Here is a 17,686-nt window from a genome sequence, read left to right as displayed (position 1 = left end):
TCCCTAAAGGACCAATACGGGAGGACCCCACTTGTGAGGGACAGAGAGCACTCCGATTCATAGAGGTGGAAGGAGCTGCTGGGTGCCGGGGCTGGGGAGGGGAAATGGGGGGTTAGTGTCTCCTGGGTAGAGGTTCAGTTTGGGAGGATGACAAAGTTGTGGCAGTGGATGGAGGTGGCAGGTGCAAAAGAGTGAATATACTTATTGCCACATGAATTGTACCCTGAAACGTGCTTAATGGTATCAGTTGTATGTCTATTACACAATAGGAGAGTAGTGAGTCAGGAGGACGGGTCCATCGAAAGTCCCAGGAAGGCCCAAGAGCAGGGATCCTGTATCTTAGTTCTCGCTCTCATGCTCTGCGCCTTGTTGGGTGTCTCAGCTCACAGTGGCATCACTAAATGCTTGCTAAGACACAGTGCAGGCAGATGGTCCAGAGAGAGTGCACAAACCATCTGTGGGCACTGAGGAATCCCAGCGGCACATGCATCCAGACTGAGTGAGTGCCCACATTTCACAAACACCAGCATAAATAGCCATTTAAAACGAAGGCAGATGCCACTCTGGAAAACACTAGGGAGGTTCCTCAAAAAGTTGAAAATAGAGCTACTATATGATCCAGCAATTGCACCACTGGGTATTTACCCCAAAGATACAAATGTAGTGATCCGAAGGAGTACGTTCACCCCAATGTTTATAGCAGCAATGTCCACAATAGCCAAACTATGGAAAGAGTCTAAATGTCCATCAACAGATGAATGGATAAAGAAGATGTGGTGTGTGTATATATATATACAGAGAATATTATGCACCTATCAAAAAAATGAAATCTTGCCATTTGCAACGATGTGGATGGAACTACAGTGTATTATGTTAAACAAAATAAGTCACTCAGAGAAAGACAATTATCCTATGATCTCAGTGATATGAGGAATTTGAGGAACAAGACAGAGGATCATAGGCGAAGGGAGGCAAAAATGAAACAAGAGGAAACCAGAGAGAGAGACAAACCATAAGAGACTCTTAATCTCAGGAAACAAACTGAGGGTTGCTGGAGTAGAGGGGGTTGGGAGGCGTGGGGTGACTGGGTGATGGACACTGGGGAGGGTATGTGCTATGGTGAGCACTGTGAATTGTATAAGACCGATGAATCAAAGACCTGTACCCCTGAAACAAATAATACATTATACGTTAATTTAAAATTCACTAAAATAATAAAAATAAAACAAAAGCAGGTGACCTCAAGCTGTATTACAAAGCTGTCATCATCAAGACAGTATGGTACTGGCACAAAACAGACACACAGATCAATGGAACAGAATAGAGACCCCAGAAATGGACCCTCAACTCTATGGTCAACTAATCTTCCACAAAGCAGGAAAGAATACCCAATGGAAAAACGACAGTCTCTTCAATAAATGGTGCTGGGAAAATTAGACAGCCACATGCAGAAGAATGAAACTGGACCATTCTCTTACACCATATACAAAGGTAAACTCAAATTGGATGAAAGACCTCAATGTGACACAGGAATCCATCAAAATCCTAGAAGAGAACACAGGCAGCAACCTCTTCGACCTCAGCCACAGCAACTTCTTGCTAGACACGTCTCCAAAGGCAAGGGTAACAAAAGCAAAAATGAACCTTTGGGACTTCATCAAGATAAAAAGCTTCTGCACAGCAAAGGAAACAGTCAACAAACCTAAGAGGCAAGCCATGGAATGGGAGAAGATATTTGCAAATGACATTACAGATAAAGGGCTGGCATCCAAGATCTATAAAGAACTTCTCAAACTCAACACCCAAAAAACAAATAATCCAATCAAGAAATGGGCAGAACACATGAACAGACACTTCTCCAAAGACATACAAATGGCTAACAGACACATGAAAAAATGCATCCACATCACACCACACAGATGTAGTGAAAAGAAGGGGCACCTGCCCCTCAATGTTCATAGCAGCAATGTCCACAATAGCCAAACTGTGGAAGGAGCCGAGATGCCCTTCAACAGACGAATGGATAAAGAAGATGTGGTATATATGTACAATAGAATATTCCTCAGCTGTCAGAAAGGATGAATACCTACCATTTACTTTGACATAGATGGAACGGGAGGGGATTATGCTAAGTGAAATAAATAAATCAGAGAAAGACAATTATCATATAGTTTCACTCCTATGTGGAATGCAGGAGTAACACAGAGGACTACAGGGGAAGGGAGGGAAAACTGAACAGGAAGAAATCAGAGAGGGAGACAAACCATGAGAGACTCTGGACTCCGGTAAACAAACTGAGGGTTACAGAAGGGAGGAGCGTGGGGGGATGGGGTAACTGGGTGACGGGTATTAAGGAGGGCACATGTTGTGATGAGAACTGGGTGTTATAGGCAACTAATGAATCACTGAACACTACATCAAAATCTACTGATGTACTATATGTTGGCTAATGAATTTAAATTTAAAAAATTAAATAAAATTAATAAATAAAAAATAAATCCATGGCAGGAAATGGAAATAACCCAGAGAGCGCCATGCTCCTGGAGGCTGAGCTAGCGGTCACGGCCAAGGCCTCTGGCGGTGAGGGCACCGGGGTTCTGAGAGGTGGCTCGGTGCACCCCTGACCCTGAAGCCCCATGGCCATGGCAAGGTGCAAGGACTGGGAGGGAAGACCCAGCCAGGGCCCGTTCTGGCTCCACGGCTGCTACAGGGCTGCTCCCAGCCCCACCAGGCGGTGTCTGTTTAGAACCAGGGAGAAAACCTTTTCCCTCAATTGTTCTTTTTAAAAATGGTTGCTCAGCATTGACACAGAAAAACATCTGACATAAAACTGGAGCCGTTCACAGCTGCAAATGACCCAGAAGTGAAGAAAATGTAGTGAACGCAAAGAGAGGACGTTGTATCCCCAGGCAGGCCTCCTGTGAGCAGGTGCGGCTGGGGCGCTGGACACGCCAGTGCAGGCTCCACAGTGTCCCTCGAGGGGACAGAAGTAGGAACCTGCTCTGATGGCTCCGCTGAAGTCAGCACCCCCTGCTGGAGACGGGGACAGCCCCTCATGAGTTCCGGGTGTCCTGGTGATTCTTGGGCACGGCCCAAATCTCAGCTTCTTCATGACCCGGGGCCAGCCCAGCAGCTGCACCCAGGTCCTCCAGGGCCACCCCAATAGCTGTGGGTCCCGCAGGTCCTCCAGGGACAGCACCTTGGTGGGCTTGTGGTCCAGCAGGTACCTGTTCAGGTCGCTCTTATCGTACCACATGGCCTCGATCCCATTGGCCCAGTTGACCACCATCACCTGGTGACAGGCTGAGGTCAGTCGGTGAACCTCCGCCACAACCCCCCAAAAAAGGCCCCCATGTAGTAGAAGTCACCCTGGTCCTTGGGGATGTGGGCCTGGGACTGGGACCAGCGCTCATAGCTTAAGTCCTCACGGGCCACCCAGTAGAAACCGGGGTGCAGGGTGCCAAAGAGGGGGGACAGGATCTCCACGCCCACGTGGTCACAGAACTTCATGTCCACATCCCCGCACACCATGTCATCCACCTCATGGAGGAAGGGCTCCTCACAGAAGCGGCTCATCATCGCCATGTGCTGCATGGACAAATCCTGCCAGTGTGGGGCACCGCGGACCTCAAGAACCACCACCCTTCAGTGCTCCTGGAGGGGCACACGGGACACAGCAACCAGCTGGTCGGCGAAGACATAGTAGATGACCCTGTGTCCACCATGAAGTGATTCTGCAGGAACAGCTCCAGGAAGACCCCGTATCCACAGGGGCAGGGGACAGGGCAGGAAGAGGGTCACTGCCAGAGGCTGGCAGCAGGACCCCAGAGCTGGGGGTCATGGACGTGTGCACCTTCTTCATGGGGACAGTCCCTGGGCTGCTTTAAGCAACAGCCACCTCCTGACCTGTCCTGAGTGAATCTGCCGGCAAGGCCTCCCTACCTTCCGCTCCCAGAGATGGGGGCCATCAGGGCCCCATCTTACAAAGGGGAGCCTGAGGCTTGGGAGGCTGGAAACCCATGCAGCCGCAGAGTCAGCATGCTGGAGCCAGGAACACTCCCCCTGTGCTGAGCTCCTGGGCAAACCCTGCAGGTGCCCTCCCCAAGCTGCGCCCCTGCAGGTTCTGTCCCCACCTGCCATGAGTTGAGCACCTCTGGGCACAGCCCGTGTTTCTATGTCCTACAGACTGGGTAGAATCAGCAGGGCCGGCCAGCTGCCCCACTTTACTTTGAGTGGGCTGTCGCTGGTCCCCAACAGAGCTGTCTCCACCCCCTATAGGGTCCTCCCTCGAAGGCTACTGGGCCTCTGGCTGACAAGGTCCATCAGTAAACCACTGGTATTCCTAGGAGGGGTCACCCTCGAACTCCCCAGATCAGGAATCAGGTTCAGCCCATGGGCAGGGAAGGGGAAAGATGACTCCTGGAAAAAGGGGGCTTGCTTAGGCCCCAGCCTTGAATCCAAGGGTGTAGCTTCTGGGCCCAGGTCTACATCTCCCTGGCCCCAAAACATTGGGAGTCTTGTCCAACTGCCTCACATGGCTGGTCCCCCTTTGAGGGGACTACCTGCCCCTCACTGTGGGGACAGCAGCTCCCCCATTGTCAGCAAGTGTGGTGAGCCCCTCTGAGACTGAATTTTTTTAAGATTTTATTTATTTGACAGAGAAAGAGACAGCTAGAGAGGGAACACAAGGAGGGGGAGGGGGAGAGGGAGAAGCAGGCTCCCCGCTGAGCAGGGAGCCTGACATGGGACTTAATCCCAGGCCCCTGGGATCACGACCTGAGCCGAAGGCAGACGCTTAATGACTGAGCCACCCAGGCGCCCTGAGACTGACTTTCTTACACAGACACTAAGACTACTTCCCTGTGCCTACCCCATACCTCGCAGGTTAGTAAATCGCTCACACAGGGAAGGTGGATACTACATTAAAATATGGGACGAGCACATACACCCAGCAGACATGAGTCAGGTCACCAGGGGGCAAGTAGAGGCCCAGCCAATGGGGGAACAAGCCAGACATGATGCAAGGGGAGAGAAGAGTGCTCCTGGCAGAGGGCACAGAGAATGTAAAGGATTGGAGTCAGGCCCAAGGCACATGTGGGACAACCACACAGCTTGGTGGCCCACAGAGGGGGGCTGCAGTGGGAGAGGTGAGGCTGGAGAGTACAGACAGGTGGGGAGCGGATCGCAGAGAGGCTCAAAGGTTATGTTCTGAAATGGTCAATCTGCTTACCGGAGGAGAATGGTCTCTATACAGCAGAGGACAGGGAGACCCTAACCCTAACCCTAACCCTAACCCTAACACTAACCCTAACCCTAACCCCTAACCCCTAACCCCTAACCCCTAACCCCTAACCCTAACCCATACCCTAACCCTAAACCTAACCCTACCCTAAACCGTACCCTAACCCGTACCCTAACCCTAACCCTAACCTAACCACTAACCCCTAACCCCTAACCCTAACCCATACCCTAACCCTAACCCTAACCCTACCCTAACGCGTACCCTAGCCCGTACCCTAACCCTAACCCGTACCCTAACCCGTACCCTAACCTAACCCTAACCCGTACCCTAACCCGTACCCGTACCCTAACCCTAACCCGTACCCTAACCCGTACCCTAACCCTAACCCTAACCCATACCCTAACCCGTACCCATACCCGTACCCTAACCCGTACCCGTACCCTAACCCATACCCGTACCCTAACCCTAACCCGTACCCTAACCCGTACCCTAACCCGTACCCAAACCCTAACCCATACCCTAACCCGTACCCGAACCCTAACTCGTACCCGAACCCTAACCCGTACCCATACCCTAACCCGTTCCCTAACCCGTACCCTAACCTGTACCCGTACCCTAACCCATACCCTAACCCTGTATATCCTCCCCAGGGACAGCGAACAAAGTCAACACATATCTGCACACTTTGAAATGTGAACAGAAACCTGCAAACTCAGGTTCTCACAGGAGCTAAAGGTTAATGACCAGGTGACAAAAAGGTGACGCAGATAGCAAGTAACCAAAAGAAGATGTCATGTGTCTGTGAGCTGGCCACCTTCTCTACCTGTCGGAAGGAAGCCATGCCTGACAGGAGGGAGCCACACCTGGACCTGGTCTCTCTGGGCTGCCCTTGAGCAGAGCAGAGGATGTGCTGAGCTGGGTGTGGGTGTCGGGGGAAGAGATGGGCAGCTGGCCACAGATGTTACCTGCCAAGTACCTGTAGGACCAGCTCCCGGTCCTCAGCTAAGGTTAAGCAATAATTATGTTTAGTTACATATTTACTGTGACAGGAAAGGTGCTCAGTGCTTTGAGTGACTATATTCTCTCCCGTTTTATTTTTTAAAAACAGTTTATGGACGTATGACTGACCTACAAAAAGCTGTACATAATTACTGTATTCAACTTGACCCTGAACCTAACCCTAATATCAAGTTAACATATACTCTGATTTAGAATAGAGCTCATAAATTATTTCATGATTATTAGGAGCTAGGGGATCCAAGGACCAACCTTCTTCTATCTTATTCTCCCTTGAATTTGACAGGTTGGAACACATTCTGCCACATGCTATCTGGAGAGTGGCCACACGGGGGCAACAGGGAGTAAACATTAGGGCAAACCGGGCCACAAAGCCAATTCTTCCCTCATCCTGTAAAACCTTGCTCATTCAATGTTTACAGATCATTCTATAGAGTATTAAAAGTGTGACTTTCTGGAATTTTTTAAAAACCAAACTAATTCTTTGAAACTGTTAAAAATATAATGTTTTTAAAAATCTCAGCGTTGGCGAGCAGATGAAGACCCAGGGGCCTGGGAAAAGGCTGTTACTATTGAATATGTTCAGATCTAATTAGGAAACAAGTAGGATTTATACTCCACTTATTTTCACAAAGAATTTGTGTCAACTAACAGTACTGAACCCACACAAAATAGTGCACTTCAGAGGAAAATAAAAGGAGATTCAACAGCCTCAAGAGGCAGAGAAAGAGCCACACCCAGGAGCAAAGAAGACATACCAAGGATGCTAGCCTCAGGCTGATTTGCAGCCTGTAGGTCCTCTGGAGCTAGAATGCCCCCAATGCCCCTGGGGGTCGTGGGTCAAGCAGAGCTCAAACCCCGCTGCTGCACTGTTGTAACTGGTGACGGGTCTCCTTGGTCACTTCCTCCATGAGCCACCCGCCACCCCCTGACTCCTCCAGCCTGCTTCTCGAAACTCCCATTCCTCTTTCTGACCCCGTTGTTTACTTTTCCCTTCACTTACATAGTATATAGTATGTTTACCTACATACTATTCTGTCATTTAAACGTTTTTGTCATGTTCTCACTGCACTGTACTTTGCATCATCCACCCTGATGTATAATCACTTGCTGCACTGCATGACTTAACTGGGGACTGGGAACACCCTCACGGTGTCATGGGGCTAGTGTCCTGGGCAAGGTCCTCACTAAGCCCGCTCATCCTGCAGCTGTTGCACTGAAGGCCTGATCCAGGCACTGCTGTTCTTGTGCAAGTAAGACAGCACAAGGCAAAGTAGCCAAAACCTTGGGTATTGGTGTGGAATTGCTCAGGGCCCCTCAGCCACATCAAATGGCATGGGGGCACACCCAGAAGACACTTGCTAGTCCAATGTTGCCCTATGGAATTGCCATGGAACAGCCATTGTGTCAAATGGGGGAAGGCAGTGTGAGCAGGGAGGGTGAGAGTCAGAATTCCTGAGATAGAATCAGTCTTGGAGACTGCCTAGCACTTAATAGGAGTTCATTACATAGTTCTTGAATGAATAAATGAATCTAAAAACGTTTCCTAATTTTAGAAATGATGAGCCTGAAGTTCAGATTAAGTGACTCACCTAAATTGTATTGAAAATCGGTGACAGAGCCAGACTAAGATCAGAGATGGCCTCCAGCATGATCCCCCAGAGTGGCTTTAGCTAGAGCCACAACAACCCATTTACCTTTTCTGGACACCCAGGCTCTCATGGGGCTCTTCATGTGGCATATTCTGGGAACAAAGGTCATGTCAGTGTCACGGAAACCTCTTACACTGGTTATAATGAGACTTTGTGAGGTCAATGGAATCCCGACCCATAGACCATCTCACAGTTTGTCTGCAAGGATATGGTTGGTGGGAAACCCACATACTGACAGAGGGTTAGTGTCAGAATACTACTGAGGTTAGGTGCAGGGTCAGGGTGGGGATGAGGGTCAAGGTCACCCCAAAGGTCAAGGTTAGTGTGAAGATAAGAATCAGGGTGAGCAGGGTCAGGGTCATAATCAGTGCTTTAGGGCTGATGTCAGGGTCAGTTTTAGTAAATGGTCAGAGTGAATGTCAAATTATGACTCACTTTGAAAATTAGGATCCAGATTACTGTGACAGTTGGGTCCAATTCAGGTTCAGGGTGAGAGAGGGTTCCAGGTCAAAGTCAAGATCAGAGTCAGAGTGAAGGTAAGGGTCAATTCTGGGTCAGTATCATGGAGAATGCCAGATTCAGAATCAGGTTAAGGTACACTGCAAGATCAGTAACAGGGTGAAGGTCAAAGTCAGGTTATTTCCAAGGTAAGGGTCACGTTCAGGACCAAGGGTAGGGTGAGTGTAGGGTCAGGATCAGGGCCAAGTGTGACATCAGCATGGTGGCTACAAGAGTCTTCCCTTTTTTCCTCTCCCCTTTTATTTACAACTCCTTCGACATTCATAATCAAACAAAAGTGCCTCTGCTCATCACACCAGGACGCCCAGATTTCTATGCACCTGTGCATCAGAAAGTAGATGGACAGGACCGTGAAGGGGGTTGCAGATCCAAGGAAGTTGATGAGCCTGCCCCACCCTGACTTGCTATGATTGGGGAAGGGTCATGGGATCAAGCCCCACATCAGGCTCCCTGCTCAGCAGAGCCTGCTTGTCTCTCTCCCTCTCCTTCTGTTCCTCCCCCTGCTTGTGCTCTCTCTCTCTCTCAAATAAGTAAATAAAATACTTTTGAAAAAGAAAAGAGAAAGACATTACAACTGAGACTGCAGAAAAACTGGACTGTGAGACTAAACAATTACAAGCCAAAAACTCAGATAACTTAGAAGAAACAGATCCATTCCTAGAAACAAGCAACCTACAAACTGAATCAGGAAGAAATAAAAAATCTGAACAAACCAAGAGAGACTAAAGAAATTGAATCAGGAATCAAAAACCTTCCAACAAAGAAACCTCCCTCAGGACCAGACAGCTTCACTAGAGATTCTACCAGACAGTCAAAGAAGAATGAACACCAATTCTTCTCAAACTCTTCCAAAACATTGAGGAGGAGGGAATACTTCCAAAATCACCTTGCGAGGCTGGCATTGCCCTGATACCAAAGCCACAGAAGGACTCCACAAGCAAAGAAACCTACAGACCAATATCTCTGATGAATCCAGATGCAAAAACTCTCAACAACATATTACCAAACTGAATTCAAGGACATATAAAAAGGATTATACATCATGAGCAAGTGGGATTTATCCCTGGAATGCAAGGATCATTAAACATACACAAATCAATAAATGTGATCCATCACATTAATAAAACGAAAGGAAAAAAATCACATGATCATGTGAATAGATGCAGAAAAAGCACTTGACAAAATACATCATTTCATAAAAACCCTCAGCAGATCGGGTATAGAAGGAATGTACCTCAATACATTAGAGACCATACGTTATGAGCCCATGGCTAACGGTATACTTGCTGGTGAAAAATTGAGTTTTTCCTCAAGGAGCAGGAACAAGACGTGGATGCCCACACACACCACTCTTATTCAGTTTGGTATTAGAAGTCCTGGCTAAAGCAATTAGGACAAAGAAATAACAGGCATCCAAATCAGGAAGGAAGAAGTGAATCTGTCACTGTTTACAGATAATATGATTCGGTCTATAGAAAATCTAAAAGGCTGTTAGAGGTCAGTCAAGTTGCAGGATACAGAATCAACTTACAGAAATCGTTGATGTTCCTATACACTAAGAATGAAACATCTGAAAAAGAAATAAAGAAAACTACCCCATTAACAATAGCATCAAAAACAATACAATATTAGGAATAAATTTAACCAAGGATGCGAAAGTCCTGTACAGTGAACTATAAGACTTTGTTAAAAGAAATCAAAGAAATGGAAAGACAAACAAATGGAAAGACATACTCTGTTCATGGATCAGAAAAATTTATATTGTTAAAATGTCCTTCTTGAGGAAAAAAGAACAAAACCAGAGATATCACACTTCCTGACTTCAAATTACACTACAAAGCTTCAGGAATAAAAACAGTACGTTACTGCATAGACAGACAAAAATAGACACATAGACCAATGGAACAGAAGGCACAGAAGTGAACCCCTGCTTACACAGTCAAAAAATTATTCAACAAAGAAGCCAATAACACACAATGGGGAAAGGACAGCCTGTCAACAAGTGAGGTGGGGAAAACTGGATGAGTACATGCAATGAAATTAGACCCACCAGTCACAAAAATTCACTCAAATAGATTAAAGACTGAAACAGAAGGACCTGGTACTATAAAACTCCTAGAAGTAAATGTAGGGAAGAAGCTCCTTAACGTTGCTTTTGGCAATGATTCCTTGAATAGGACACCACCAGCACCAAAGACAAAAGGGAAAATGAACAAATAGGGCTCCAGGAAACTTAAAACCTTCTGCACAGCAAAAGGAACCATTAACAAGACAAAAAAGCACTCTACAGAATGGAAGAAAAATTTTGCAAGACATACATTGGATAAGGAGTTAATGCTGGAAATATATAAAGAACTCATACAACTCAAATTAAAAAAACAATCTGACTGAAAAATGGGTAGAACGAGATCTTTCTCCAAAGAACACATCCCAACGGCCAACAGACAGATGAAAAGATGCTCATCATCACTCCTCATCAGGGAAATGCAAATCAAAACCACAATGAGATATCACTCACACCTGTCAGAAGGCCTATTATCAAGAAGACAAGAGATAAAAATTGCTGGCTAGGGTCTGGAGAAAAGGGAACTCTTTCATGCTGTTGGTGTGCATGTACATTGATTCAACCACAATGGAAAACAGTATGAAGGCTTCTCAAAAATTAAAAATAGACCCAACAATGATCCAGTGTGATTCCACTTCTGGGTATACACACAAAGGAAATAAAAAGAGGATTTTGAAGAGAGATATGCACTCCTATGTTTACTGCAGCATTGTTCACAATAGCCAGTAAGTGCCCATCAACAAATGAATAGATAAAGAAGATGTGGTATATAAATACAATGGAATATTATACAGCCATGAGAAAAGAGGACATCCTGCCATTTACAACAACATGGTGGACCTTGTGGAAATTATGCTAAGTGAAATAAGTCAGACAGAGAAAGACAAATACTGTAGGACATCACTTATACGTGTAATCTAAAAAAGCCAAACTCGCAAAAACAGAGAGCAAAATGGTGGTTACCAGGGGTTGGGGAGTGGAGGGGACAGGGCAGATGTTGCCTAAGGGTACAAATTTATAATGAATAGTGAGCACAGACAACAATACTGTATTATAATCAACAAACTTGCTAGGAACCCAGAACTTAATTATTCTAATGACTAAAAAGACAGAGTAATTATAATATGATAGAGGGGCTAATTGTTGCAATCATATTATGATATATAACGTATTAAGATACATAAATGTATCAACATGTACACCTTAAATTTACACAATGTTATATGTCAAATATATATTATATTTATAAATATATATATATTCAATTAAAAAAAATGGATCAGGGTCAAGATCTGGGTAAGTCTATAGGGTGAATATCAAAGCAAGGCTGTGCATCAGGTCATAGTAGAGGACAGGATAAGGGCCTGTGTCAGTTAAGGATCTGAATAAGGTTCAGGGTCAAGGTCAAGTGAAGTTTCATGATCAGTATGTGGGTGGATCAGGATCATGAGGGTCAGGAACATGATCAAGTCCAGCAGAGGTTCAGTCAGATCACTGTTAGTGGAAGGGTGAAGGTCAGTGGAAGGGTGAGAATCGAGAAGAGGGTGAGGGTCAAATTCACATGAAGTCCAGGGTCAGGGTCAGTGCAAGAGTGAAGGTTAGAAGGGTCAGGTTAAAGTTGAGTTTTGTCAACAAGGTGTGAGGGTGTCTCAGGGCCCGAATGACAATCAGTCCCATCAATCCAGGGTTGTCGAGTGTTAGAATCAGGGTCAAGACCAGGGTTAAGAGTAGGCTCAGATCTGTGTGAGGAACAGAGTCTGGGTGATGGTTGGGTTTTGGGGTCAAGGTCAGAGTCTGGTTTATCAATAAGGGAAGATCAGGGTGAGGGTCAGTTTTATGGTCAAGGTCATGATAAGAGTCTGGGTGAGGATTATGGTCAGAGTCAAAGCAAGCCTCAGGGTTAGAGTTAGGATAAGGTCACAGTCAGGGTGGTGATAAGGGTCAGATAGCATTAGGATATTTTCAGCGTGAAGTTCTTACTGAAAATCAGGGTTATGTGAGGGATGTAGTCAACATCAGTGTCAGAGTCAGACATGATCAGGGGAGGGTCCGGGTGAGACCCTCAGGTAAGAGTAAGGTTGAGTGAAGGTCAAGTTGTGGGTAGGATTAGGGAGAGCATTACTGTTAGATTGAGGGTAAAGCCTAGGGTAGAATCAGAGTCAGGGTAAAAAGTCAAGGTCAGGATTGGGATTAGGGTGTGTGAGGTTGAGGTTCAGGGTGAAGTGGAACAGGGTCATGGTCAAGGTGAGGGTCAAGTGTCACAGTGAAGTTGGTCAGCAAGCCCTTCCCCACCACCCAGCACCACATGCAGCTTTTGCAGATGCCACCTCCTAAAATGCTCTCCTGCACTGAGCTCACCTGCTTGGAGTCCTCAGTGCTGCCTAACCCTCCCTGCCGACCTCCATGGGGATACAAGTGTCACGAAGGCAGGGATCTTGGAACAGAATGTTTTGTCCTTTGATGGATTCCAAGCACTCAGAAGAATCTGTGGCCCACAGTAGGTGTTCAATTGAAAGCTTATTTATTAAGCAATGAGTATCCATTAAGGTATTTCTAGAGGGAAAAAGTACATCTGGAAATAAAAGAAACTGTTCACAGTAGTTCTCTGTGGAAAAATTATAAGAAACGTTCATGGTTGACTTGACACATGTCCAAACTATTTAAAATTTTTAAAAATTAATGTTGATTATAATGACCAAAAATGGATTCTTCCACTTTGAGAAAAAAACAAAGAACTCCAGGTAAAGTTCCTGGTAAAGTGACAAGAGACTCAGTGCACTGTAGCTATTACCCAAACCTCAAACAACTGGCCACCTTTTGGGGAGCCTTGGAACATCCTCAAAGAAACCCTACTCTAGTTCTCTTCTCTAAGGAGGAAAGACAAACCAAGAGACAAGACAACACGGAAGGTCTATTTATTCAACAGCAGCTTTGAAAAGGAATCCTCGAGACAGTGAGGGGATGTATTTCCCCATTTCTACTTCACTCCTTTCCCACACGGTTCTGTCCTTCGCAGGCTAGAGCCTGATGCAGAAAAGGGGACTGTCTTAGATGTACTTATACACGACCTTGGAGGGCACAGTCTGGAGGTGCAGACGGACGGGACATTTATAAAAGTGGGACAGCAGAGTCTCACTGTAGCCCACCAGGAAGTAGAACTTGTGTGCAGGCAGCTGTCTCAGGACCAGGGCACAGATCTCCAGCTGGTTAGCCCGGCGCTTTAGGATGAGTTGGTCGGCCAGACACCCTGGGAAGGTGCCCAGCATGAACTTTCGGAGGAAAACATCCTCCACTGTTCGCTCTGCAGCATGGTCCTCCCCATCCAGGTTACCTGAAAGGAGAAGGGCACCTCGAAGACTCAGCAGAAACTCCAGAGGTAACATCCAAGAGCACTGGGCACTCAATTCCACCCCCACCCTGGCTTCTTCTCTCTTCTTCTACAAGTGGAATAAAAATAACAACACTTTGAAGTTCAAAGTATTATTTCATTACATTTGCAAACAAATCCCGTGATGTAGGTATTATCAGTTATCCTGGTTTTGCAAAAGGGAAGATTGAGACCTTAGCAGGGCACAAAACTCAGATGATCCTTTCCTGTCTAGACCTTTCCCACTCTTTCTGGACATTTATAGAAGCACTGGCCATCCCTTGGCCCAGAGAGATGAGGCCACCAGCTACTTCTGAGACTGGGGACATGAGCTCTCTCACCAGCCAGGGCCATGGCCTCTATCAGTGGATTCTCAGTGTAAATCCTAAAACTCCTACACCTCCAACAGTATGCGTGAAGAGTCTCCACATCCATCCCCAGACCTCCAAACCCAGCCCCAGGTTCCCAGATCCTGAAACTCCTACACCTTGTACAGTATGCCTGAAGAGTCTCCATACCCGGGCGTCTGGGTGGCTCAGTTGGTTAAGTGACTGCTTTCAGCTCAGGTCATGATCTTAAGAGTCCTGGGATGGGTCCGCATCGGACTCCCTGGTCGGCGGGGAGTCTGCTTCTCCCTCCGACCCTCCCCCCTCTCATGCTCTCTTTCTCTTCTCTCTCAAATAAATAAAAGTCTTAAAAAAAAAAAAAGAGTCTCAACACCCAGCCCCAGACTTCCACACCCAGCCCCCGCCCTTAGAACCAGAACCTGAAAAGGGCGGGGGGACAGGAATCTGTATTTTAAGTTCTCACCCAAGGTGAGAAGCCTCATACTGAACAAAACACAGCTGATTCTCCTTACTTCCCAGTAGTTATGTTCTATAAGGTCACCATGAGCAATGAGTTAGGGAACACTGAACCCTTGCTCCTAGGGGATATAAGGGGTCTGGTTCCTGCATGCCCTTGGCTAAGACACATCAACACACAACCTTGTTTCATGTGTGTTTCTGCCTAAAGACCCCTTGTTGGATACACATGACGGATTAACACTGAACTCTGCTAACAGCATCATAGCTCGTGCCTGAAGGAAGCTTACCTAACATGCACATTTCCCCCCCAGTGTACGTCACACCCTTCCTGGGCTTCACACTTCAGCATCAGGGCTATTTTAGGGCAGCGAAGTCTCCCCCAAAAGCGCAAAACTAAACATGGGCACTAATGGACCTCGAAGAGAACACCTGTTCACAGCAGGAGCGGCATGAAGACGGCAGCGCCCCGGCGGGGAAGGTGTGGGCGCGGGGCCGGCTCTGCCCACGACCCACAGCGACGCGGGAGCACGAAATCTGAGAACGGAGGCCTCTGAATGAGGAGGACTGGAGTCCGGCCTCCGCACGCGGTTATCTGGTGCCTGCGTGGCAGCCACGGCCGAGAACCTCATCCGCGGGCCCCCCCGCCCCGGCACCGCGGCCCCTCACCCGTGTGCAGCGACAGCCAGCCCTTGCGGTGGGCGATGTAGTGCGGCGCGTGCGCCTCCTCGTACGTCACCGGCTTGTCCCCCTTGCCCACTCTGACTCGGGCCGCCCGGTTCTAGGAGCAGAGACGGGCCGTGACTCTGCGCGCCCACCGACCCGAGCTGCGGTGCCCCAGCCCCGCGCCCCGGGCCCTCGGGTCCCCGCCCCTCCGTCCTCCGCTCCCCGGGCCCTCCGCCCCGGGTCCCCGGCCCCCGGCCCCAGGACCCCAGGACCCCCGGGCCTCCGACCCCAGGACCCCCGCCCCTCCGTCCTCCGCTCCCCGGACCCTCCGCCCCCGGGCCCTCGGGTCCCCGCCCCTCCGTCCTCCGCTCCCCGGGCCCTCCGCCCCCGGGCCCCCGGCCCCCCGGCCCCAGGACCCCAGGACCCCAGGACCCCCGCCCCTCCGTCCTCCGCTCCCCGGGCCCTCCGCCCCCGGGCCGCCGGCCCCCCGGACCCAGGACCCCAGGACCCCCGCCCCTCCGTCCTCCGCTCCCCGGACCCTCCGCCCCCGGGCCCCCGGCCCCAGGACCCCCGCCCCTCCGTCCTCCGCTCCCCGGACCCTCCGCCCCCGGGCCCCCGGCCCCAGGACCCCCGCCCCTCCGTCCTCCGCTCCCCGGGCCCTCCGCCCCCGGGCCGCCGGCCCCCCGGACCCAGGACCCCAGGACCCCCGCCCCTCCGTCCTCCGCTCCCCGGGCCCTCCGCCCCCGGGCCGCCGGCCCCCCGGACCCAGGACCCCCGCCCCTCCGTCCTCCGCTCCCCGGGCCCTCCGCCCCCGGGCCCCCGGCCCCCCGGCTCCAGGACCCCCGGCCCCCCGGGCCCCCGACCCCAGGACCCCCGCCCCTCCATCCTCCGCCCCCGGGTCCCCGGCCCCCCCGGACCCAGGACCCCAGGACCCCCGGGCCCCCGACCCCAGGACCCCCGCCCCTCCATCCTCCGCCCCCCGGTCCCCGGCCCCCCGGCCCCAGGACCCCAGGACCCCCGCCCCTCCGTCCTCCGCTCCCCGGACCCGCCGCCCCCGGGCCCCCGGCCCCAGGACCCCAGGACCCCCGCCCCTCCGTCCTCCGCTCCCCGGACCCTCCGCCCCCGGGTCCCTGGCCCCCCGGACCCAGGACCCCAGGACCCCCGGGCCCCCGACCCCAGGACCCCCGCCCCTCCATCCTCCGCCCCCGGGTCCCCGGCCCCCCGGCCCCAGGACCCCAGGACCCCCGCCCCTCCGTCCTCCGCTCCCCGGACCCTCCGCCCCCGGGCCCCCGGCCCCAGGACCCCAGGACCCCCGCCCCTCCGTCCTCCGCTCCCCGGACCCTCCGCCCCCGGGTCCCTGGCCCCCCGGACCCAGGACCCCAGGACCCCCGGGCCCCCGACGCCAGGACCCCGCCCCTCCGTCCTCCGCTCCCCGGGCCCTCCGCCCCCGGGCCGCCGGCCCCCCGGACCCAGGACCCCAGGACCCCCGCCCCTCCGTCCTCCGCTCCCCGGACCCGCCGCCCCCGGGCCCCCGGCCCCAGGACCCCAGGACCCCCGCCCCTCCGTCCTCCGCTCCCCGGACCCTCCGCCCCCGGGTCCCTGGCCCCCCGGACCCAGGACCCCAGGACCCCCGGGCCCCCGACCCCAGGACCCCCGCCCCTCCATCCTCCGCCCCCGGGTCCCCGGCCCCCCGGCCCCAGGACCCCCGCCCCTCCGTCCTCCGCTCCCCGGACCCTCCGCCCCCGGGCCCCCGGCCCCAGGACCCCAGGACCCCCGCCCCTCCGTCCTCCGCTCCCCGGACCCTCCGCCCCCGGGTCCCTGGCCCCCCGGACCCAGGACCCCAGGACCCCCGGGCCCCCGACGCCAGGACCCCGCCCCTCCGTCCTCCGCTCCCCGGGCCCTCCGCCCCCGGGCCGCCGGCCCCCCGGACCCAGGACCCCAGGACCCCCGCCCCTCCGTCCTCCGCTCCCCGGACCCTCCGCCCCCGGGTCCCCGGGTCCCCGGCCCCCCGACCCCAGGACCCCGGGCCCCCTGGGCACAGCCGCGCTCACCTTGGCGCAGGCCGCGGACGTATGAAGAGCGCGCCAGGAGAACGGCAGCTCTCGGCTCCAGGAGAGCACCTGTGAGAAGAGGGGGACGTGAGACGGAGACTGAGGCCCCCACCACACACCCGCGACCCCGCCGGCGTCGCCCACTCACTCGGAGCCCGAGCCCCCGGCAGCGCACGGGCGCCGCCATCTTGCACCCAGCGCAGCGCGCCGGACGTCCTGCGGCGCCGCGAGGGGAGACGAGGCGGGGCGACCTCAGGGCAAAGGTCAACCCCCGGCCGGCCGCGACGGCGGACGAGACCAAACC

At 51.8% G+C, this 17,686-nt stretch overlaps 1 protein-coding gene and 1 pseudogene across 1 annotated transcript; both read right to left on the bottom strand.

The window, feature by feature from the left end:
• Positions 1-3,053: 3,053 nt before the first annotated feature.
• LOC135362150 (histo-blood group ABO system transferase 2-like) lies at positions 3,054-3,770 on the bottom strand (annotated as a pseudogene).
• A 9,624-nt stretch (positions 3,771-13,394) lies between these two features.
• MRPS24 (mitochondrial ribosomal protein S24) lies at positions 13,395-17,686 on the bottom strand. The gene is made up of 4 exons (XM_064575574.1): positions 17,531-17,686; positions 17,383-17,451; positions 15,335-15,446; positions 13,395-13,826 (listed from the first exon to the last, which is right to left on the bottom strand). The coding sequence occupies exons 1-4, from the start codon at positions 17,567-17,569 to the stop codon at positions 13,543-13,545; spliced, it is 504 nt and encodes a 167-aa protein (XP_064431644.1). The 5' UTR covers positions 17,570-17,686; the 3' UTR covers positions 13,395-13,542.

The sequence above is a fragment of the Mirounga angustirostris genome, unplaced genomic scaffold, assembly GCF_029215605.1.
Source record: "Mirounga angustirostris isolate CCGP_5_RB_7025 unplaced genomic scaffold, mMirAng1.0.hap1 SCAF_12, whole genome shotgun sequence".
Taxonomy (NCBI): Eukaryota; Metazoa; Chordata; class Mammalia; order Carnivora; family Phocidae; genus Mirounga; species Mirounga angustirostris.
The sequence above is the reverse complement of the archived record's forward strand: the minus strand, read 5'-3'. Positions and strand labels throughout refer to the sequence as shown.